Below are 24,740 nucleotides of genomic sequence, written 5' to 3'. Positions count from 1 at the left end.
ACACCCCAGCTGCCAATCTCTTCATTTTCCCATGGAAAGCAAAGGAGTCCAGTACAGAGTGGTAACATTTATTAGGAAGGAGAGATTCAACTAGACTTCCACATCACACACTCAAAAAACAGACTAACAGTCGTTTCTAAGCAGGAAGGAGGGGAGGCACAGGGCCCCGAACCCCAGGAGACAGGCAGCTTCAGCTGGACAAGGAGGGGAGAATGGGCTGAGGGTGGAGAAAGGCCACTGCTCATCCACCCTCCAGTGAAGTTTAGTGGCTAAAACACATCTACCCCCTGGCCCCCCAGAGACGGCAGCCCAGGAGAAAGCTGTGTTCTCTAGCAGACGCCTGGCTTATGGCTGGTGGCGGGAAGGAGGAAAGTATCGCTATCTCTTGCTGCTCCTCCGGGTTTCTTTGCCGTTACTGACAGCGTTGCTGGAGGGGCCGGGGGGGACAGCAGGTGTGTGGTTGGGCTGGCTTCGGGTAATTCGGGTGCTGGGGGGGTGGGAGGGAGTGTGAGGCGGGTGCGGGCCACCACCAGGACCTGGTGGGGCGCTCAGTCCATTCCCGTTCTGGCTCTCAGAGGCTAGTTGTGGGAGAAAGAGGAGAAACACAGGAATCAGAAAACGAAGGCAGGCAGGCGGCTATCCCCAAGACCTCCCTGCAGCTCCAGCGGACAGAACAGTCTCCAACAAGTACAACTGCACATTTAAGGGTGTGTGACCTAATGCAAAGAATGTGAGTTTTAGGAAGGGGCCCCAGAGAAGATGCAATCATTTTGACAGTTGCTACATGAACCGTTGTAAAAAAAAAACTGGCTGCACCTCACAGCTTGTGGTATCTTACTTAGTTCCCTGCCCAGGGATTGAACCTGGGCCCTCTGGAGTGAGAGCGAGGAGTCCTAACCACTGGACTGCCAGGGAATTCTTATTTTTTCTTTTTTATTCATCTCTATCATTAGGAGTCACACCTAGCTGTTTGGTTCTAGGCTCAAGGACCACCGAAAAAATAGATCTTGACCAAAACTGACTGTAAAACTGAAGAATCACTGGGAAGGGAAGTTTGTGTTAAAATGTAAGAATGATCTTGAAAGGAAGAAAAAAGTGTGGTGTGTATCACAATGAATCACATTCATTTGAGAAAATACAAACAAGAATAAAGCAAAAAAAAAAAAAAAACAACAACTATTATACATACTCACACCCCCAAAATGATAGACAACACTTTTGTGTATGTTTTCAGTGTTTAATCCTTGAACTACCTTAGCTGTGAAAGCCATCATCACCACACTTACCACAGTGTTATTATTAACATAACCATCATCTGTGGGACTATTTCCTGCATGGACTTCAAGCTCCTAAAGACAAGTGCTGTGTTTTTTCCCTTGTATTTCTCATTTATAAATGCTTGTTAAATGAAGATAGATGCCTGCCTCTCACATACACAAGGCACCATGAACCCTAACCATACCCCTGCTGATCCAGCAGACAAAGATATCTGCAGCCAAAACTGAAGAATAAAGCTCTTTCCTTAATTCACAGAAATAATTAGGAGAGTATGTAGAAAGTAACTGTTTTTATGCCATACATTTTTTTCTTTAAAATCTTCTGTACCTATTAGCAGAGGACAAAGCAAATAAACATGTAGCAAATGAATATGAGGGGGCAAACAGGCTTAAATGTATCTTATTTAAAATATTTTTGTAAATGATAGAGTTGTAGAAACCAGAGAATATGTAACTGTCATTTTCAGTTGAAAATATGGATGCTTACTTTTTATGGTGGAATTAAATGTTGTTATTTCATGGTGCTTCCAAAAAAACACCATGACCTTGAGTGGTTCTAATGCAGGTTAGGAAACCACGGTAACTGAGGATGCAGACACAGACTGAGGAACGCCAGAGGCAGCCCGAAGCCTAGTGTCACTGGAAGAAACATAAGGCATGGATCTGAGGCAAGAGAGCCAAACACCCAGGAGTAGTAGCGCCAGCTGGGAGATGACCCAGGAGAAAAGAACAGTAGAAAAACAGGTTTCTAAGGAAAAGCCAAGGCAAGAAGGGAGTGATGTTGGTGACTGACTCTAATTAAAAGTTGATGATCTACAGGAGGACAAATTCTCAAGAGACCAAAAGCAAGGGCTTCTGAGTTGGAAGAACCATAATCCCGAGGGCCAAGGCCTAGGAGCAGGGCCTTAAATTTCAAGAGTGGCAACCCTAAACAGAAACTATGTGCTTAAAGTCCTGCAGTATGGGCTCCGTGTGGAGTCATGTAAGTATCAGTGTATCAGAACTGACACTGAATCAAAATAGGCAAGGGTGGAAAATGCCAAGTTTCTGCCAAAGGAGAAGCAGAGAGGAAGGAGCTAGAATGAAAGAGGGCAGTCTGCAGAGAAACTGCTCTCATTTTTGGCTCTGAGTGTTAGTGGCAAAAGGGAGCTCTATCAGTGATAGAAACATATCCCCAAATGTTTTCACCCGAGGGACTTGCAAAAGAACTGGGAGAGGGACTTCCCTGGTGGTCCAGTGGTTAAGAATTCACCTGCCAATGCAGGGGACATAGGTTTGACCCCTGGTCAGAGTACTAACATCTCACATGCCGTGGGGGTAACTGAGCGCACGCACCACAAGGAAGATCCTGTGTGATGCAACTAAGACCTGACATAACCAAGTAAATAAATATACAAACACTTATTTAAAAAAAAAAAAAAAAAACTGGGGTGGAAAAGGCTATAATCACAGAAAAGAGATTTGGAAAAGGGATGAAGGCAATGCATCTCTCCAGGCTGGGGAGATTAGGGAAACTAGGAGGGCTAGTGAATGGAAGAGAACACATTTACCTGGAGAAGTAGCAGGGGGTCCAGTGGTAGGCTGGGGAGCCACAGGGCCACTGTCGTTCTGCACCTGAAGGCACAAATGACATATTCAGACCTTACTCTCTGCCAGGCTTCTTGGCCTGACCTGCCCTTCTTCCCCACAACACAGTCATGGGACCCACCGTCTTGTTGGGTGCCTGCTGGGCGCTGTATTCGGGGTTTGGCTCACTGAAGTTAGGAACCTCAGAATAAACCATACAGAATCTGCAAGGGGAGAAAGTGGCAAAGCCTCAGGCCCATCCTCTGGAAACCTCAGAAAGGTCCAGGTTCCGGGCATGGAACGCACACCCTCATGCTGCTTCCTGCAAAACACAAACTTCTTTCCTTCGCCTGTGCTTCTACTTTCCCAAGATAGCACTTACTCTCCAATCTTCTGAAGATCACCCCCACGGCCAGTGTACAATGTCAGACAACCTTTGAACACTGACGCATACCTGTGGGGGCACAAAAAGCAGGATTGAGAGTTACAGAAAAGGCCCTTGAATAACCAGAAGTCATCTGATGGCTTACCCTTTGGTGAGCCGGATAATATCCCCAGGCTGGATCAGGTTGCCCACGTCATCCCAGACGGAAATATTGATGCTGCCAGTTTTGTCAGCCACTTTGCAGGTCCGAACCTCGTGCCCGTCCTTTGTCTTGGTCACTCGGCCTGGAGGCAATAGACCAATGGGGTGGGGGTGGTCAAATAAATAGGGGTGGTGATGATCAGAGGGATGAAGTCTAGATATTGGTGGAGTGAGGTGTACAAACAGGGCAAAGCCAAATCCCTGGGGCAGGGAGGAGCCAGCACCATGGAGAGGGCCCTGAGTGGGAAAAGGCCCGGAGGCACTGGAGGCTTGGATCTGGCAAGAGTTCCCTCCATCTACTCTACACTCGACTACAACTCTCCGGGCGGGGCCTAGGAGAGAGACTGGACGTAAGCAGTGTCTTGGGGTGCGCCCTGCCGTTCTGGGTGCAAGTTAAGAATGGTTCTCCCCAACCCCGAGAGCCTACGCAGGGGGCCCGCCGCCCCAGCAGAGCCACCTGTCTCCAGCACAATGAAGATGAGGTTCAGATTCTTGAGCCCGGGCTTGATATCCTTCACGAAGGTCTCCGTCGTCATGCTGCCCGAGCCTCAGGACCCCACTAGAAGGGGGGGGGGGGGGAAGGGGATGAAGGTTCAATGCATGGACCTTCCCATGTTCACTTCGCAAGGCCTATTTACCACACTAGGCTGGTCAGGCAGCCCTAAACCATCTAACTCTTCTGAAAGGGTAGAAACGAACTTCCCTGTGGGCCTCCAACTTCAAGATCAGAATTTGGGTCTCTGGACAGGCTGCTTCGGGGCTGGAAGTCCCCCCTCCCCCGATGCTCTTTCAGTCTCAAGTCCCGAAGTGGGGAAGCCGACGGAAACCGGGGCAGAGAACCTGATGCAGAGCCAAGGAATGGAATCTCACTCGCCACACCTTCCCGAACCCTCATCTGGACAATCCGGGACTCAGTCCATCCTCTCCCCCAACCCACAGCCTACCACCCACCCAGCCAGCCCGCCGGACTGTGCAAGGCGCCGAGTCGCCTGCAGGGGGAGCCAAAGGTCCCCAGGCCGCCGGATGCGGACCAATGGAACGCAGGAGTAAGAACATTCCCGGAAGTTTTCCGGCCGGCCTCCTCCAGCCAATCAGCACTGCTCCGGCTCGCCTCCTGCGTCCCGCCGCGGGTCCCCACCCGGCCAATCGGGATTCGAGATTCACGCGCCGCGAAAGGGGTGGGATTTTTAGGTATTAAAGGAGGGTTGACCGCGCAAAGAATAATAAAGACCACCAGGGGGCGCCTCAGGTCCCAATTTTCCTCCACTTGACTAGGCGCAAGAACTAAGATTTTCTAGTGGAAATAGGACCAAAGGTTTTTTGGAATCCAGCGGACAAAAACATAAAAACAAGCTCATCATTTCACTTTTTTACTCGACAATTCTTAAATATGTGATTCCATTTTGCAGACGAGAAAAAGCAGTGTCTAGCACATGTAAAAAGCAGTGTCTAGCACACAACAAGCAGTTTCCTCCTCTTCTCCAACTGCTCTAACCCTCAACTTTATTTCTGATTTGGGGCCCTCAAGTTTAATGCAGTAACCAGCTTGGTCAAGATCTCTGGAAAAAGTAGCATTCACACCAGAGACAGACAGTTGGCAGCCTCACTCCTTACCCCTTGGAAATAATGGAATCTGGGGCTCTGAGAGCCCCAGTTCCTCTCACAGTCCGAAAGGCAACTGTTCCTGAAGTACTCAACCCCTAGACCTCAGGATTCTCAGAGGACTAAAAAGAAGAGGCCCGAACCTTTAGTTCCCTTTGAGACTTGATACATAGTCTACAAAATGTAGCTAGCTCTGTAGTATTCCGTATAAACCAATTATATATACAAACAATGTAAATACACGTGCGTTACCATTTGCCTAGCGAACATCGGTAAAAAAAAAATACTGCTTATTATCAGATTAGCCTAAGAGGCCATGCAATTGTAATGCCTTGGTTTGCTTAATCAATCCCTTACCTTCTTCTAGAGGGCTTTAGGCTCCACCTTGACTTTCCTCGGAGCTCAAGTTCTTTCCCGCCCACACCCCCAGCCACGGTGTTGTACCTTAAGGAAAGCAAACCACAACCCGGGAAGAGGGACATTTTTATCTCCCTTCTGTCCCCTGATGTGTTTCAGGCAACTATACGAGTGCTCCGAAGGCCGACGTAAATACGGCGGGAGTGAGACTGGGAGGGAAGCGGGCAACCATAGATCAAAGTTTTCCGGTCAGACACTCCCCCATTCCCCACCCAGTGGTCGCCTTGTTGACTACATATCCACTCCCATGACTATGAGTCATAAGATCAGGAGGCTCCGGGATGCTGACCACGGCTCTGGAAACGGGAGAGGGGCCGGGGAGACGGCAGGTCACTGCAGGCCAGCCTACTATCGACGATCTCGCACCAAGTCGCATCAGCTTTAGAGCACGAACACGTGCACCCCTCCAAAGCGAAGCCTCGCGCTCCTGGAGAATCGACCTCCGGCTCAGCCCCTGATGTTCACGCTGGGAAGAACATAGAGTCCTCCCTCCCAAATGGCTATCTAGTTCTCCCTGGGACCATAAAGACTTCCGGTCTAGAGCGGAGGCCTGGCTAGCCTTCACTCTCCTCGTTGGCTGCTCGTGGTTTCTAGTCCAGGACCGAGTTAAACAAAGAGGCGGAGTTTGGTGACGGGCTTCCGCCGGGTTGCGTAGCAGCGGTGGGCGGGGCAAAGGTTCCGTCCCACACGGCGGAGAGTGGTCGGAACGCTCTCGCGTCTTCTTCCCCTTCCCCTTCCCCTCCCAGAAAAGGCTGGGACCCGGCACCCGGGCTGTCTCTCGGCCGCTGCGGGTACAGAGAGTCCAGACCGCTTCCAGGGCGGTGCGTACGGCGCCTGCGCGCGATCCCACTTAAAGGAGGGTGTGGGAGGGAGGGGGCGATGTCCCAGGGGGATTGAGGCGGGGGTTCGAAATATTGGAGGTCAGGAGAAGGGATGAGAGTAAAGATGAAAAATGGAGGAAGGGAGCAGCAATAGGGAGGAGTCCAGAGGTGATAAAGGGGCGCCGGAGGGTGGGTTGTTGGGGTGATCCATTGGAATGGGGGAGCCTTAAAAAGTGCAGGAGGGGGCCTGGGCTGGCTGGAGGACAGGGAGGAGGGGACTTGAGGGAACAGCGTGGTGTTTAAATAGGCAATGATTGACAGGCCGGGAGCGGAGGAAGGGAACATTCTGAGGGCCAGCCTGGGCAGGGGCCGCGGAACCTGAACCCCCGCCCTCGAAGCGCCATAGCTTGGCTCCTCTCCCATGCCTTGTCTTTGGCAGCCTTGTCTTCCTCCTCCATTCCTTCCCCTCTCTCCCTCCCACCCCTCTATGTAGGAATCTCACATTCCTTACATCCCTGCCCTGGGTTTGCAGCCGGTCCCTCTTCACAGGCTTCACACACCGGAAAGCCTTCTCCAAGCCAGAACGCAGAGGAAATTGAGGACTGGGAAGGAGGGAGCTGGAGAAGGAGCAGAAAGCTGAGAGGGCTGAGTGTGTTTCGCTTGAGGGACTGACAGGCATCTTCATTCAGAAACTGACTTCGTTCCATCTAGTAGCAAATGCAGCTGTTAATGAGACCATTGAACCACTGTTCTTGGGGACTGGACTGTGATAGTCTAATCCCTTCCTTACAGGTGGTTTTACTCTGACAATAGAGCAAGAAGCTGATATTGTTGCAGGCTGCTAGTTTTCCCCAGATAGGGATGGTAGGGAATCTGAGTGATGCAATAATGTTACTGCCCTGTGTGTCCAGCCGACTTTGTGGCTGCACCTGGATAGAAAAGAAGAAACAAGCTTCTTTCAAGTATTTCCTCATGGACCCTCGGAACTCTAAATTTATTTTGCATTCCATCGCTACAAATACCTCATGGTGTTTGTACGAATAGTGGTATGAATAGCAGTATTCAGTATGCTTTCATATTTATTATGTCATTTGATTTTCCTGGACAATATGTAAGATAGATAAGTCAGTTATCATTTTCCCTGCTTGACAGGTGAAGAAACTGAAAACTGCAGAAGGGATGCATGGCTTGTTAAAAGTCGGACAGCTGGCAGAGCAGGGACCAGAATCCAGGTCTCCTGACTCCAGGTGCCCCTTTGTGTTGAAAAATCCTGTTTTGTTCTGGTCAAGAGAGTTGTGAGAGGAGATATTTTTTCCCAGGATGGACAACTGTTAGCCTGGAACTTGTCTCTAAAAGACTGAACATAGCACTGATTCCTGGAAGCTTTTCTTGGGGTTCAGGGGTGGACACCAGGCTGTTGGGAAATTCAGTATTGTCAAAAGGGAAGAAGCATTGTACGCTCCTCTGTATTATGGATGGGAGAGACCTATCAACTCCCCGCTACTGCCCCCAACTACAGGGAGGAGAAAGTGGACCTGGCCTGGTACCTTTATCCTCTGATTAGTTTTTAAATACTGCACTAACATGTTATGGCTGCTGAGGATAGTAAACTAATGAGCCCATGTACCAGACTCCGGATGAGGTGGTCTCTGTTTTACGGATAAAAATTGTCATCCTTCCTAACATAGTCCTTAATATTGATCGATGTGAAGGTGAGGAAAGGAATTTGAGTAGTTTCTGTTCTGCCTCTGAAGCTTTGTCTCCCTCTACTTGGTTTCATCCTTTTAGTAATGAGAGTTTGGTTTTCCCAGTTGTCTGTCCTGGAGTAATTTCCTGATTGACTGCCTCTTCATTTTTTTTTTTTTAAAAAAGCCTGATCCCTTCAGGAATATTTCCGGACTTGAAAGTAGAATTACACCTATACCAATATTCTTGAGTATCTTCTCCTTGTGAAACAGTATTTTCTGAGTGGAGAGTAGGACAGAATTCTTTTTATATGAAATAGTTTATGTGAAAGCACTTTGGAAACATTAAGGCACCATCCTGTGCATGTAAGGCATCATGGCTCTCTGTGTTATATGGCCACAGCTTTGGATTCGCTGGCATCCCTTGCAGTTGTATGCACTGCATAAAAGAATCTTTTCTGTCTCAAACAGCTCCTCTTCCCTGCCTTGCTTCTTGTCCCTTTCTGTTCCCACCTCAGCTGTGTTTGAATCCCTTGGCCCGGGTGTGTGATTCCCTAGCAGATGACCTCACTCCTTACAGAGTAGCCTGTGTGCCTAACCCTGAAACCTGTAGCTCTCAGTGGAGTTGTCCTCCTCAACCGACCGTCAGATCCAAGTCTGTCTAGTTTCACTGCCAAGTGCAGGTAGTGCTCCTGACTCACCTTTTTCTTCCTTGTTCCTATTAATAGAGTGCTCCCGATTGTGACATCACATCCATCCCCTTGGCGATGGAGCTTGTTACTAGGAAGGAAGACTCAGTCGGAGAATAGCCAACAAGATGGGTTACTGGGAGCGTCTCCTGAGTGGCACTGAGTGGAGGCATCAGGGGGTCGGAGCCTTGTGAACAGGGAACCTGCCCCCCAACACTTGGAAGGTAAAAAGCAGTGATTCAGAACCCCCTTCTGGGCTTCAACCCTCTTCTCTACTGATCTGGATCCCTTCTGCTCTTGAAAACCTGATTCTCAAAACTCTTTTATGCATAAACTTTTCTGTGATTAACCCACATCAGTCTGTTCTTCATTGTATACTTATGTCTTACATGAACTATTAACTTTCACTTGTTGATAATTGTTAAATTTTACTATTTTTGTATGTTTTATATATAAAACATACAAAATATATTCAGTGTACTCACTCATTGAATTCAGGCCTGCACATTTGTTTGAGGACAAAGATTGTGCTTGCTGTGTCTTTTACGTGAAGATGAGATTGGGGTAGCCACACAAATAGTGCTTGGTGCTGATGACCAAGGTGGGGGTGGGGGTGGGGGTCCTTGCTGATTTTTGAGGCCTGGTGGGCCTCACTCGAGGTGTTAGAGTTGTTAGTTGGGAGTTTTTGAAGGATTGTGTGACCTCTGGATGCTTTTATTTATTTATTTTTAAAAAATATTTGTTTATTTGGGTGTACCGAATCTTAGTTGCGGTATGTAGGATCTAGTTCCCAGACAAGGTATTGAACTCAGGGGCCCTGCATCGGGAGCATGGAGTCTTAGCCACTGGACCACCAAGGAAGTCCCCCTCTGGATTGTCTTTCAAATTTAACCAATTAAAGTGTGCTGAAGAAGCCTGACTTTAAAAATCCCCTGTGCTAAATCTAGTCTGGATCACAGAATTCTGGAATTAAATGGAACCTTAGAGGTAATGAGGAAACTGAGTTCTAAGAGCACAGTTCTGTAAGAGAGGGAGTGACTTCTCTCTAAGGATTCTATTGCTTAGATGAAAAAGAACACTTTCTTTCATTTAGAAAGTCAGGAGAGTTACCTAAAGAGAGCAAGGTCAGAAAGGCCCTCTCATAAAGCCAGGGCACCTTTTATAATATAATTACCCCTAATTTAGCCTATTTTTGTACTTATGTAGAACTTGTATTGTCTTGCAAGCTTCATTTCGTGTGGAGTAAAGGGAACTGAGGCCCAGAGAGTTGAAGTCAGTTGCCCAAGGTTACACACCGCTCGGTAATAGAGCTAGAGAGCCACTCAGGTTTCTAGATTGTCAACTCAGTTTTCTTTTTCCACATCTATTTGTTTATTGGGAGACAGGGAGATAAGGTGAAATGTTTTAGGGATTCCCATGAGGCACCCTTCACCAGCTACTTTCTTCACTAGGTTGAAATTCCTAGGAGTCACCTGTTTCATTACAGTGGGGCAGGTTATGGGGCCTTTTGCCTTAATGTCTGGTGATTTGTAGTAATTGGTGCTGGAGAATTCTCAGCCCTCTATACCTGTATTGTATTCAGGGCATGGACGAGAGAGAAGGCGTAGAAGGAGATCATAGCACATATGCTTGGATTTTACCAGTATGCTTTTGCCAGGCATTGGTGACAGCATACCCAGTTACTCTAAAATGGGAATGGTTGCACTAACGTTTGTGCGTGTGAATGTGCATGGTTTGCACATCGGTACATGGGTTCAAGAAACCCTGATAAGGGAGGGTAAGTGTTCAGGCTCTTTTAGAAACAATCTGTTTTGAATTCCTAGCTCTCTCTGGGAGTAGACCAGTGAAAACAATTGCAACAGTAAGTTACAAGGGTGTAGGGAGTGGTCTAGTAAAGTTCTCAAGTTTTTATTTATTTATTTGAAATTAATTAATTAGTTTACTTATTTTTGGCTGCACTGTGCCTTCGTTCCTGTTGGTGGGCTTTCTCCAGCTGTGGGGAGTGGGGGCTACTCTCTGTGTGGTGCACAGGCTTCTCACTGCACTGGCTTCTCTTGTTGTAGAGCACAGGCTCGGGCCCATGGGCTCAGTGGTTGTGGCACACAAGCTTAGTTGCTCCGAGGCCTGTGGAATTTTCCTGGACCGGGATCATCAAACCTGTGTCCCCTGCATTACAAGGAGGGTTCTCGACCATTGGACCACCAGGGAAGTTGTCACATTTTTATAATAATCCTGACCAGAAATGTAGAGACATCCCAGTGTAACAGTGAGGAAGTGCAGCCTCATAATTACCTGCTTTGGTTCTGGCCTACTGGGAAGGCAGTTTTCAGTTTGGGTTCAGAATGTTCAAATTGGGTAAGTTGGCAGAACGCCTATAAGCCTGAAGGGACACTTCAGTGTTAATTTAGTTCAACTCCCCAACTTACATGAAACCTTCCAAGGCCTTTTCCTGTTCGACAGCTCAAGGAGGAGATCTAGGAAACTGTGCTTCCAGTGGCTGTGGTCACTGGCTGTGATTCTTGCGGTCTCTGTGGTTTCAGTTTTATTAAGGCTTCTGTTGCTAGGGCAGTAGGCAATTGAGAACCCACCACTGTGATAGTCCCACAGTAATGTTGAGAGTCCTAGAGAGAGAAGGACTAGTTGCAGAGCCTAGCCTGTCAGCCTGACTGTCTACCCAGGGGACCAGTCGAGACAGGGCAAGGAGCTGGCTTCTGAGGCTGTGTATAACCACTTCCTTCAGCATCTTTCCCATAGACGACAAATCGGAAATACCCTAGTCAGAACAAAATCTAAATTTCCCCTTAATTCTTGAGGTCACACCTCTGAAAGAACAGAGTTAGAGGAAGATGGATAAAACAGGAGCATCTCCAAGCCGATAAAGTGGAGGTTTCGGTTCAGAAAGAACAATGCCCAGCATCTTTGCTGAGTTCTGTAAACCTTGACTTTATGGTGGGAACCTTGTAACTCCTAAGCCTGGCTGGTGGCTTCTTACACCCTCTGACCATCCCTGTAACAACTGAGGCAAGTTCTCTGCTGTTTCTTTTGGGGATGTGGAATCCCATGAGACCCCACTAAGATCAGTTTTCAGAATCTGTAGTCTTCCTTCAGATAGCATTTTATTTTAAATATTTATTTGGCTGCACCAAGTCTCAGTTGTGGCATGCAGAATCTTCTAGATGGTCTTTAGTTGTGGCCTGTGAGATCTAGTTCCCCGACCAGGATTTGAACACAGGTCCTCTGCATTGGGAGCCCTGGACCACCAGGGAAGTCCCAGGACTGTTTTGAAATTAAAACACAAGTGAAGCATACTACAGACTCTCAGCCTGCTTTCTACATTGCTCCATAGCAACAAGAGAGAGAAGGGTATTGTTTTAATTTTTGCCCCTTGCTCTAAGGTAACTGATTTTTTTTAAATTAAATCTTGCAGAAATATGTTCTGTAGATCAAAATTATAATCTCAGTAGATTTTTAAAATGCGTACACAATATATTCCACTTAAAAGAAGTTTTTATATAAATGGGACCACCACTATATGTACTGTTTTTGCAGCTTGCATTGTTCAGTTTGAGAGGCAGTTTAGCATGGCAGTTGCAGTTAAAGGCTTGAGCCCTGGGGCCAGTCTGCCTGGTTTGGGATCTGGCTCCACCACCTGTTAGCTGTGCGATTTGGGGAAAGCTTTTTTTCAAAAATGTTTATGCATTTATTTGGCTGTGCTGTGTCGTAGTTGTAGTTGTGCTGCACAGGATCTTTTATTAATAGTTGCGGCATGCAAACTCTTAGTTTTACCATGGAGATCTAGTTTTCTGACCAGAGGTCGAACCCCAGCCGACTGCATTGGGAGCAGGAGGTCTTAGCCACTGGACCACCAGAGAAGTCCCTAGAGAAGCTTTTTAACCTTTGTGCATCTCTTTCCCATCTGTAAAAGGTAGATCACGGTCATGCTGACCTCACAGAGTAACTCATAGTTATTGTAAAAGTCAGTTGAGTTAATATGCCAGAAATGCTTAGAATTGTGCCTAGGATGTAGAAATACTCAATAAATAATGATTATTATTTGGTTGTACAAGTAAAACATCATTGTAAAAAAAAAAAAGAGGAAAAAACTAATAAAGCAAAACTCTGAGTACTAATAACGTGGGGAATATAGTCAATATCTTATAACTCTAAATGGAGTAGAACCTTCAGAAATTGTGAATCACTGTGTTGTACACCTGTCACTTATATTGAACATCAACTATACTTCAATTTAAAAAAAAAGTATGGAGAAAAAAAGTAAAAGTACTAAATGTCTATACTTAGGGACAGCTTCTCTTATATGCTTTTAGATGCTCTCCAGCATAAGTGTGTACACACATAAGATTTTTTTAATGAAAATGGCACTGTAGAATATATACTATGAATAAATGTTATTTTACTTATATAAATAATGAATAAATTTGAATAACCTAAATAAACAAATATTAATAAAAATAAGTCATATTAATGCTACATTGTATTCCATTTTAAGGATGTAAGGAATTGTACTATATGTTTGTGTCACTTCTGATTTTTTTGTACTATTATAAACAATGCTTAGATAAACAACCTGGCATATTGTTTTGCTCACTGTGTAATTATTTCCTTAGGCTAAGTTACTGAAATTAGGATTGCTAGATAAAAGGTATATATTGTTTTAGGATATTGAGTGACTCTTTTGTTATGATTCATCTTGACTAACTTTTTCTTGCAAGAGAACATTTTTTCCAGACCTTGCTATAGTATACAGCATGTGTGTGTGTATATATATATATATACATATATATAGTATACAGCGTGTGTGTGTATATATATATATATATATACATATATATAGTATACAGCGTGTGGGTATATATATATATATATACATATATATAGTATACAGCATGTGTGTGTGTATATATATATACATATATATAGTGTACAGCATATGTGTGTTGTATATGTTACATGATATAAATGACACATATAGTATATGTGACATTGAGTGTTTTGGACATGTTTTTTCATTTCACCTTAATACTTTAACAGTTTAGGATAATTAATAAAAGTATTTCTTTATGTGACTATTGAGTACACACACACAGAGAAAATCTTTTTCAAAGATTCAAAGGGATAACTGAGGAAATTAAAAATTTCCCCTGTTCCTGTTCCTTAATGACCCTTCTTCAGCAGCAGCCACTATTGGCCATTTCTGGAGAGTTTCGTGTATATGAAAGCATATTCATATGCATTCATAATACATACGCACACATATGTATTATATTTTGTGCTTATTTTGGCACATTTCCATATACTATTACATACCTTAGTTTTTTTCTCTTAGCAGTATATCTTGGAAGACTTCATACCTGGTACATTTTAAGGCAGTAATAATTTTTCTTCCTCTAAGTAATAGCTATTATAGAGAAACCAGATTACACTTTGTTTATTTAATTGAGGTAGATATTGTCAGAAGCTTCTCTGGTGGCTCAGATGGTGAAGAATCCGCCTGCAATGCAGGAGATCTGGGTTCGATCTCTGGGTCAGGAAGATAGATCCCCTGGAGAAGGAATACTCCCCTGGAGTATTCTTGCCTAGAGAATTCCATGGACAGAGGAGCTTGGTGGGCTATAGTCCATGGGGTTGCAAAGAGTTGGACACAACGGAGTGACTAACACTTTCACTTCATTTTCAAATATTGTAAAGTCAGGGGTTCAACAGCTGAATTATGGGTGTTGGGTGATATTTCTGCTATCATGTAGAGGCTCTCAGGTAGCACCTAGCCATTATTCAGAATAGCACAAACCAGTGTCAGGATGCATTAACTAACTGAAGTAGAGAGGAAATGTGATAATAGTTCCATTGTGTCCTTAGAGGTCGGTCCGCAGGTAAAGCTCCCAGTACCTGTTTTAGAAGGACATAGATACTCTAGATGCTATGGGAGAGTTGAGTCTAGGCTAGATACTCCTCTTCTGTGCTATTGTTGTTCTCTATCTTGACCTTTCCCAGGACTGTCTAAGCTCAGGATGACTGACTCTTGGATACCATGGAGAGGATTCCAGCCCTGGTGTGTTAAACCAGATGGTCTCTTATGGTCCATTCCAACTCTAAAGGCAAAAATAAGACTGTCTTAACCAGGTGAATGGGGAAATCTATTTAAACAGATCTATATTCAAGTTTGTGTCCTACTTTTTAAATATATTATTGGGTTGGCCAAAAAGTTTGAGTTTTTCCATAAGATATTACAAAACCTGAACAAACTTTTTGGCCAACCCAATATATCATGTTATCGTATATTCCTCATAAGCATCATTTAAAATACATATGCTCGGGCTTCCCTGGTAGTCCAGTGGTTAAGAATCTGCCTGCCAACACAGGGGACATGTGTTTGATGTGCTGAAGCTGAAGCTCTGATACTTTGGCCACCTTATGTGAAGAGCTGACTCATTGGAAAAGACCCTGATGCTGGAGCTGATTCATTGGAAAAGACCCTGATGCTGGGAAGATTGAAGGCAGAAAGAGAAGGGGACGACAGAGGATGTGATGGTTGAATGCTATCACCAATTCCATGGACATGAGTGTGAGCAAGCTCCGGGAGATGATGAAGGACAGGGAAGCCTGGCGTGGGTCTGAGTCAGACACGACTGAGCGACTGAACAGTAGCAGCTGGGAAGATCCCGAAGACCCCGAGGCTACTCCTGAGCTGGTGCTCCAGAGCCCACAAGGTGCAACCACGGAAGCCCTTGTGCCTAGAGACTGCTCTGCAACAAGAGAAGCCACCACAGTGAGAAGCCTGTGCTCTGCAACCAAGAGTAGCCTGCACTCGGTGCAGCTAGAGAAAGCCTGTGCACAGCAGCAAAGACTCAGCGCAGCCAACAATAAACAAAAGGATGTTTTAAAAAAAAATAGATGTGCTAGATATGCTCTTCCATCAGGTGGGCTTATATTACCATAACTAAGTGTAGCTATACTTTACTGTTCACTTAAATGAATGTGATTATCTGATTTTTAAAAGTTCATTAGTGTGATTTTTGAAAACCTGTCTGGACCTCTTTCAGTACCATTCTTCTTTCCTGCTTTTTTTTTTAAGCTTTAATTAAAAATTTTTTAAAATTTATTTTGACTGCACTTGGTCTTCATTGCTGCACTCAGGCTTTCTCTAATTGCAGTGAGTGAAGACAACTGTTCATTGCGTTGCACAGACCTCTCATTGCAATGGCTTCTCTTGTCTTAGAACACGGGCTCTAGGGCATTGGGGCTTTAGTAGTTATGGGGCACTAGTTGCCTCATGGCATGTGGGAGCTTCTCACAGGGATCAAACCTGTGTCCCCTGGATTGTCATGCGGATTCCTAACCACTGGACCACCAGGGAAGTCTGTGTGCTTTCCTGCTTTAAAGGTGTCCCTCTTCCTATTTAGCATATTTCTTGGTTTCCATCCCACCTTTCCCTCAGTGACCAGATTCTCATCTTTTCTTTTCTTTCTTCATTAGAGCTTTCTTTTCAGTACATACACATCCTCAAACCTTCCTTAACATAAGGAAAAAACACCCCTCCCCACCCCCTTGCTCAGCCTCCTGTGCTCCTCTCTCCCTTGCTTCCCAGGAAATCAAGCTTTTGACAGTTTTCTTCAGTCCCCGTCTCTGACTCACCTGTTCACTGTGAGCCACTGCAGTCTGGCTTCCACTCTCAATGCTGCACTGGCCACAGTGCCACCTAGCGCCATGTAGCCCCCCTCTGCTGTGGGCGTCCACAGTCCCATGTCTTGGCAGTTTCTGCTTTTTTTAGTCCAACTTGTGTTTGGAGTTTTTGACACTTCTTTTCTCTCTAAGCATTCCACTTCCTTAATTTGTGTGTGTGTGGTAAAAACACGTAACACAAAATTCCCATCTTAACCATTTTTGAGCATACAGTTCAATAATGTTAAGTATATTCACATTGTTGTGAAACAGACCTCTGGAACATTCTCATCTTGCAAAACGGAAACTCTACTCATGAAACAAGAATTCCTCTTTCCTTCCTCCTCGCCACACCCCCAACTCCTTTAACTTCTGACTCTCTTCTCTCCAGGATTTTCTCTTATCTGGGGCCAATCTTTTTCAATCTCTCTCTCTTTTTTTTTTCAGGCTCCTTCCCTGCCCCCCTTTTAAATGTCATTATTACAGTATTTTCACACACTGTTGGTGGTGCTGTAAATTGAAAGGGCCTTTCCAGAGTATGGTATGGAAGTGTCTAGAAAACAAATAGCAAGCCCACCATTCAGCCCAGCAATTCCAGCTCTCAGTATCCATCCTAGGAGAGAGATTTGTTCTTATGCTCCAAAAAAATCATGTTACAGGGGTGTTAATTGGAACATGATTTGTTTCAGGGGAAAAATTGGCAATCAGGCAAACCTCAGTCCTGAAGGGAATGGCAAAACACGTTGTAATCAAGGCTTAGACTGGTGGCTTGAACATTCTCAACCACTAGAGTATAAACTCCCTGGGAGCAGGGCTTCCTTCATACATGATTCTATGGGACTTCTCTGGTCCAGTGGTTAAGACTCTGAGCTTCCACTGCAGGGGGCATGGGTTGATCCCTGGTTGGGGAAATTAAGATTCTGCATGCTGTACAGTGTGGACAAAAAAAAAAAAATCTAGGTATAGCAAAGGAAGGCAGGGCAATTGAAAGAAGGAATGTTCACCAAGCAATGGATGGGGAGAGGAAGGTGGGAAGAGTGGCTTTATTCTTTTAAAATGAGCATAAAGTCATATATTCTACTTGTGAAAAAAGGAAAACTAAAAAATAAAGCAAAGAATCAGTGCTTCCTAGTGTTCTATAGACTTCAGAACCATCCTCATTATCTGGTTTCATTCTGTGTACATTCCCTTGTGACCTTTCAAAACCCATCAGCTATTACCTTCAGGATTTCTGCTTGGAATCTGAAACTCTACATGTCCAAGACTAGGATAATTACTTTTTACCCCATCCTGATCTTTTTCAAAGTTTCTTATTTTGGTAAATAAAAATTCACCACTAATTATCCAAGGCAGAAACAAAAGAGTAATCTTTTTATTACTTCCTGAACTAATATAAATTCCCTCTTTAAAAATTTTTGTTTATTCATTTTACTATTGTTATTTTTGGCCACACCATGCAGTATGCAGGATCCTAGTTCTCCCAAGTGGAAGTGTGGGAGTTCCAACAACCACTGGCCTGCTTGATTCCTGATTCCTTCTCTTAAATGCCTTGGTTTGAATGTTTATCCTTTTTTTAATCTTAATTTTTACAATAAACTCCTACAAAGATCTTATTTCTCTAATATTCCCTATCCCCTATATTTTTTGCATGGCTGCCAGAATCTGCCAGTCTAAAATAGAAAGCTGATCATGTCAATTTCTTAAAGATCCTTCAGGTGTACACACACTTAAAGAATCTCTGCCACAACATTCTTATTGATTACATAGGAAAAAATAATAACTCTTAGAGTAGAAAAACCTGACAGATAGCACTTAACCAAAGGATCAAAGCTGGTACCACCAGGAACAGTACGGATCAGCATTATGTGCTCCTGATATGATGCATTGAGAACACAGTGCTACTTTGTGGTATTTTTGCCTAAAATGAAACCTGAATTTACTTTTTTATTTTAAATATTTATCTATTATTTGGCTGTGCCAGGTCTTAGTTGCAGTATGCAAAATCTTTAGTTGTGGCATTCAGAGTCTTAGTTGCTGCATCTGGGATCTAGTTCCCTGATCATGGATCGGACCTGGGCCCCCTGCATTGGGAGCTTGGAATCTTAGCCACTGGACTGCCAAGGAAGTCCCAAAACCTGAATTTAATCACAAGGAAACAACAGACAAATGAGAGACATTCTCATGTAACCGGTGTGTATTCTTATTTATTTACTGGCTGTGCTGGGCTTTCTCTCGTTGCAGTGATTGGGGGCTGCTCCCCAGTTGCGGCACGTGGGCTTTGTCGTTGTGGAGGCTTCTCTTGTGGAACGTAGGCTCTTGGCATGTGGGCTTCAGTCGTTGCAGCGCACGGGCTCGGTAATTGTGGCACACGGGCCTGGTTGCTCTGTGGCATGTGGGATCTTTCTGCACCAGGGATCGGACCCGTGTCCCCTGCGTTGGCAGATGGGTTCTTATCCACTGTATCACCAGGGAAGTCCACTGTGCATTCTTAAAAAATGTCAAATTTATAAAAAACGAAAAGGATTTAGTAACTTTTTCAGTCATAGGATTAAAGAAGTTTGACAACTCAGTGGATAATATAATTCAACATAATCTTGAATGTTCTTTTGCTTAAGGAGATTATTGGGACAACTAGCAAAACTGGAAAAATGGTTTGTAAATATAATATTACATCAATGTTAATTTCCTGATTTTTATAATTTTACTATCAATATAAAAATGTTCTTTTTAGAAAGCATCAAGTCTATAGTTTACTTTTAAAAGTTCAAAAAATTTTGATATATATATAGCAGTTATAAATGTGATTAAATGTAAACATTTAAGGAGTCTGGATGAAGAATATATGGGATCTTTGGAAGTCTGAAATTGTCAAAATAAAAAAAACCTGTAAATTTATGTCAACAAAAATCCTTCAGGCACTCCCATAACTTTCAGGTTTATTCTAACCCTACTATAGTATCCTAGGGTCTTCATTACTCTTAATTTAAACCATCCCTCTTTAAGCTCCTAATGCTATATGCTGTCTCTTTGCTGTTGTTTGAACCAGGATTCTTTTGGTTGGAAGATACAGAAGCCCAACTCAAAGTAGCTTAAATAAAAAGAGGATACACAGGGTGTCTCACAGAAACCAAAGTTAGGAAGGCAGCTGGATCTTGGGAACACACCTGCACTCTGATCTCAGGACTTTCTCACTGTGTCCATCTCAGTCTTTTCTTTCCCTCTGTAGATTTGTCTTCCTCAGTGAACATGGCACGCAGAAAAAGAGCAACTCATCTTGCTTGATGTCAAGTTCAAATTCTCAGAGATACGATATGTTGGCCCTGATTGGGTTGCATGCTCACCCTTGGCCCTTTCAGCTGCAGCCTAGGGTAAGGTCTCTGTACTGGTGGGGCGGCTTCTCTCGGAGCCGTGTGGATGAGAGAGAGGGAGTAGAGTTCCTAGAGCGAACAGTGCTATGGTGTGCACTGCAGCTGTCAGTAACGCAGGGCCAGAGAACAGGGGCCCTGCACTGCACGCTCGGCTCTCTCACCACCATCCTCATTGTTCAGCGAGTCGCAACAAGGAGAATCACAAGGGGCCTTGGTTCTGGGTCTTCCATTTCACTTTATGATGTCTTTAATATCACCTTTCATGTACTCACTCTGATCCATTACTGTTGATGGATTATTCAAAAGAATGTTGACATAGGAACAGAAGGTCAGAGGTCTGAGGAGAGACAAATATATGGCTATCCCCACTTTTTTTTTTTAAACTTTTTATTTATATTAGAGTATAGTTGATTAATGATGTTGTGATAGTTTCAGGTGCACAGCAAAGGTACTCAGTCATATGTATACATGTATCCAATCTCCCCCAAAACTCCCCTCCCATCCAGGCTGCCATGTAACATTGAGCAGAGTTCCTTGTGCTATACAGGTCCTTGTTGGTTATCCTTCTTAAATATAGCAGTGTGTACATGTTGATTCCAAACTCCCTAGCTTTCCCTTCCTTCCATCCTTTCCCCTGACAACCATAAGTTCATCCTTTAAGTCTGTGAGTCTATTTCCATTTTGTAAATAAGTTCATTTGTATCATTTCTTTTTAGATTCCGCATATAAGGAATGTCATGCGGTATTTCTCCTTCTCTGACTTTACTCAGTATGACAGTCTCTAGTTCATCCATGTTGCTGCAAATGGCATTGTTTCCCTTCTTTATGGCTGAGTGATATTCCACTGAATATATGTATCACATCCTCTTTATCTCTTCCTCTGTCAGTGGATGTTTAGGTTGCTTCCATGGGTTGGCTGTTGTAAGCAGTGCTGCAGTGAACACTGAGGTGCATGTACCCTTTCAGGCCATGTTTTTCTCTGGGTATATGCCCAGGAGTGGGATTGCAGGGTCATATAGTAGCTCTGTTTTTAGTGGAATTATTTTAATACTCTTCTTTAAAAAAATTTATTTATTTTTGGCTGTGCTAGGTCTTTGTTGCTATGAGAGCTTTTCTCTAGTTGCATCGAGCAAGGGCTACTCTCTAGTTGAGGTGCTCAGGCCTCTCATTGCAGTGGTTTCTCTGGTTGCAAAGCATGGGCTCTAGGGGCACAAGCTTCAGCAGTTTTGGCGTGGGGGCTCAGGAGTTGCAGAACACAGGCTCAGTGGTTGTGGCACATGGGCTTATTTGCTCTAAGGCATGTGGGATCTTCCTGGATCAGGGATCAAACCCATGTCTCCTGCATAGGCAAGGCACGTGTATTCTTTACCACTGAGCCACCATGGAAGCCCTATTTTTAGCTTTTTAAAGAGCCTTTATATACTGTTCTCCACAGTGGCTGTACAATTTACATTCCCACCAACAGTGTGGGAGGGTTCCCTTCTCTCCATGGATATACCCATCTTAGAGGAAGATAGCCAGACCAAAGTAGTTTAGAGTGACAATTTCAGAGGCATTGTTAGTAAACCCAAGGCCCTGAATGTAGATCCTAGAAATGGAGGAACAGGAATGCAGAGAAATTGTGGTGATGGAGGTCAGTGTAATTGTAGCAATGTCATGGGGTATCATTCATTGTTCCTATATAAAATGGGTAAAGAAAGCTGAGTGGTTCCAAAGTGAGCCTTGTGATTTGTTATCTCCATTAGCCTAGTATATTAGTTAGGATCTTGTCTGATTAAAGAGACAAAATCCCAGCTCAAACCAGCCTAAACATAATAGGGAATTTACTGGCTCATGTAACTTATGTTCAGAAAGTGATTGTGGCTTCAAACATGGCTGAATCTAGGCCCTCAAATGATTTCATCTAAATTTTATTTCTCAGCTCTGCTTTCTTTATTGTAGTGTCTTTTTTTTTTTTTTGGCTGAGCTCTGTGGCATATGGGATTTTAGTTTCCCAACCAGGGATTGAACCTGTGCCCCCTGCAGTGTGCAGAGCCCTAACCACTGGACCACCAGGGAATTCCCAATTATGGTGTCATTCTATAAGTAGGCTCTCCTCAGGGCTGGTCACTGACCACTCTGAGTTGTACATCCTACCAGCTATACAAACTCCTTAAGAGTCCCAGGCATTTCTCTTATTGTCCTGGGTTGGGTCACATGTCCATTAGGAACAAGGATATGATTCCTAAAGGAAAACTGTGATGCTGTTTACAGAAAATGGGATGGTAGGTAGGCAGAAATACATGTCCACTATACTCTGTTTGCTAGGAAGCTCCTAGTTAAAGCAACATTTAGTCACACCAATATTTTATATTTTGTTAAGAACTATAGCTTGGTGTTGTAACTTGGATTGGATGTAACTTACAAGTTCCTACTCTTAAGGAATTTTTAATCAAGTAGAAATTCGATGTGTACATAAATAGGGAATTAAACTACCACACAGTTGCACTCATCTCACATGCTAGCAAAGTAATGCTCAAAATTCTCCAAGCCAGGTGTCACCAGTACATGAACCGTGAACTTCCAGATGTTCAAGCTGGATTTAGAAAAGGCAGAGGAACCAGAGATCAAATTGCCAACATCCGCTGGATCATGGAAAAAGCAAGAGAGTTCCAGAAAAACATCTACTGCTTTCTTGACTATGCGAAAGCCTTTGACTGTGTGGATCACATCACAACAAACTGGAAAATTCTTAAAGAGATGGGAATACCAGACCACCTGACCTGCCTCCTGAGAAATCTGTATGCAGGTCAAGAAGCAACAGTTGGAACTGGACATGGAACAAAATACTGGTTGCAAATCGGGAAAGGAGTATGTCAAGGCTGTTACATTGTCACCTTGCTTATTTAGCTTATATTCAGAGTACATCATGAGAAACGCTGGACTGGATGAAGCACAAGCTGGAATCAAGATTGCCAGAAATATCAATAACCTCAGATACACAGATGACACCACCCTTATGGCAGAAAGTGAAGAAAAACTAAAGAGCCTCGTGATGAAAGTGAAAGAGGAGAGTGAAGAAGTTGGCTTAAAACTCAACATTCAGAAAACTAAGATCATGGCATCTGGTCCCATCAGTTCATGGCAAATAGATGGGGAAACAGTGACAGACTTTATTTTGGGGGGCTCAAAGATCACTGCAGATGGTGACTGCAGCCATGAAATTAAAAGATGCTTGCTCCTTAGAAGAAAAGTTATGACCAACCTAGACAGCATATTAAAAAGCAGAGACATTACTTTGCCAACAAAGGTCCATCTAGTCAAAGCTATGGTTTTTCCAGTAGTCACGTATAGATGTGACAGTTGGACTGTGAAGAAAGCTGAGCGCCAAAGAATCGATGCTTTTGAGCTGTGGTGTTGGAGAAGACTCTTGAGAGTCCCTTGGACTGCAAGGAGATCTAACCAGTCCATCCTAAAGGAAATCGGTCCTGAATATTCATTGGACGGACTGATGTTAAAGCTGAAACTCCAATACTTTGGCCACCTGATGTGAAGAACTGACTCATTTGAAAAGACCCTGATGTTGGGAAAGATTGAGGGTGGGAGGAGAAGGGGATGACAGGATGAGATGGTTGGATAGCATCAGACTCAATTGGAAATGAGTTTGAGTAAACTCCAGGAGTTGGTGATGGACAGGAAGGCCTGGCCTGCTGTAGTCCACGGGGTCACAAAGAGTTGGACATGACTGAGTGACTGAACTGTACTGAACTCCCTGGCCGTCCAGTGGTTAGGGCCCCTGGTGAGGAACTAAGACGCCGCATGGCACAGTCAAAAAAAAAAAAAAGTTTACATAAATAATGGTTACTCTTGTGTACTGAGTGCCTAGTATGTGCCAGCAAACACCATGCTAAATGTTCTTCATACACTGTTTCTTGGTTATACCCATTTCATCTATTTAAAAAGCCATTTAGGCTTAGGAAGTGTACATGGCCTGCCCAAGGTCACACAGCTAATGAATAGTAGAACTAGGGATGTAAATCCAGTCAGTCTTAACTCAATCTAGTGCTGTACATTAGTTTGTACTTGACCTAGCAAGGCCTGTCTGTGTCCATTCCATTCCTCACCCTTATATTTTCAATTTTTATTTGTTTGTTTATATTTGAGCCACACAGCTTCAGGGATCTTGGTTTCCCGACCTGGGATCAAACCTGGGCCACCACAGTGAATATGCCAAGTCCTACCACTGGACTGTCAAGGAAATCCCCCATTCCCCACTCTTGTAAATTGAACAGCGTAATTCTAAATTTCTGAGAACTTCATGATTGACGTAGCTCATCTTTTTCAGGACATCACAGTTTGATGGGGTCTGCAGATTGTCTACCCTTATACCAGGTGCCCATTCTTGCTCCAAGTAGCCCACTGGTTGGATGTCCACAGGGGAGTTTCAGTTACTGTTCAGTGACGTCTTATTTGGGGCTTTCCTGGTGGCTTAGTGGTAAAGAATCTGCCTGCAATGCAGGAGACACAGTTTGATCCCTGGGTCAGGAAGATCCCCTAGGAGAAGGAAATGGCAACCCACTCCAGTATTCTTGCCTGGGGAAAAAAAAATCCCATGAACAGAGCCTCGTGGGCTACAGTCCATGACCTAGCAACTGAACATGCACACACAATGTCTTATTTAGGTTTGATCTTTAGGAGCCGAAGGAAGGGGTGTGGTTGTTTCTTGAACTTCCCTCCCATCACCATCACCTAAATTCAGACTCTCACCGTTTCTCTCCTGCCTAGATATTTCTTCCTGTCTCTAATCTCAGCCCCGTTTACGGAGTGATTCTAAAAGAGAACTTTTATCATCGTTCCTTTTAAAGTCTTTCATTGGTCCCTGTAGCCTTCAAGGTGAAGTCCCAATTCCTTATGTAAGACTCCCCATGGCCTGGCCCTTGCTTGCCTTTCCAGCCTTGTATTTTGACACTCCCTCTCTTGCACCCTTCAGATCAGCCTTTTTCTGAATCACTTATAGTTCCCTGAACTCATATATCTCCTCTTACTTCTGGGCCTTTAAATACACTATCTCAT

The 24,740-nt window shown here is 44.1% G+C and overlaps 2 protein-coding genes across 4 annotated transcripts in view; one reads left to right on the top strand and one right to left on the bottom strand.

Annotated features, from left to right (window-relative positions):
- Positions 1-52: 52 nt before the first annotated feature.
- Positions 53-6,033, bottom strand: NABP2 (nucleic acid binding protein 2). Of its 3 annotated transcripts, XM_040232937.1 has the most exons (8): positions 5,738-6,033; positions 5,389-5,475; positions 3,887-3,988; positions 3,374-3,512; positions 3,226-3,297; positions 2,986-3,067; positions 2,828-2,891; positions 53-578 (listed from the first exon to the last, which is right to left on the bottom strand). In XM_040232937.1, the coding sequence occupies exons 3-8, from the start codon at positions 3,963-3,965 to the stop codon at positions 379-381; spliced, it is 636 nt and encodes a 211-aa protein (XP_040088871.1). In that variant the 5' UTR covers positions 3,966-3,988; positions 5,389-5,475; positions 5,738-6,033; the 3' UTR covers positions 53-378. The 3 variants fall into 3 exon arrangements, with proteins under 3 accessions (XP_040088871.1, XP_040088872.1, XP_040088874.1); XM_040232938.1 differs by lacking the exon at positions 5,389-5,475 and having other exon boundaries at positions 5,738-6,000; XM_040232940.1 differs by lacking the exons at positions 5,389-5,475; positions 5,738-6,033 and adding an exon at positions 4,270-4,500.
- Positions 6,034-6,035: 2 nt separating this feature from the next.
- Positions 6,036-24,740, top strand: part of RNF41 (ring finger protein 41) — a 27,787-nt gene continuing 9,082 nt past the window's right edge. The window contains exons 1-2 of the mRNA XM_040232933.1: positions 6,036-6,269; positions 8,683-8,867. The gene's annotated coding sequence lies outside the window, so the exon portion shown is untranslated. The remainder of the gene's footprint in view (positions 6,270-8,682; positions 8,868-24,740) is intronic.

The sequence above is a fragment of the Oryx dammah genome, unplaced genomic scaffold (genome assembly GCF_014754425.2).
Source record: "Oryx dammah isolate SB20612 unplaced genomic scaffold, SCBI_Odam_1.1 HiC_scaffold_29, whole genome shotgun sequence".
Lineage (NCBI taxonomy): Eukaryota > Metazoa > Chordata > Mammalia > Artiodactyla > Bovidae > Oryx > Oryx dammah.
Note: the sequence above shows the minus strand (reverse complement) of the source record. Positions and strands in the feature narration are given on the sequence as shown.

Bases quoted from the DNA above. Each gene is read 5' to 3' on its own strand.
- NABP2 (XM_040232937.1), bottom strand. From the start codon at position 3,965: ATGACGACGGAGACCTTCGTGAAGGATATCAAGCCCGGGCTCAAGAAT. The intron at 3,513-3,886 runs GTGGCTCTGCTG...TATTGCCTCCAG, and splicing joins CTTCATTGTGCTGGAGACAG to GCCGAGTGACCAAGACAAAG. The intron at 579-2,827 runs GTAAATGTGTTC...TCCCACAACTAG, and splicing joins ACCCCCTGCTACTTCTCCAG to CCTCTGAGAGCCAGAACGGG.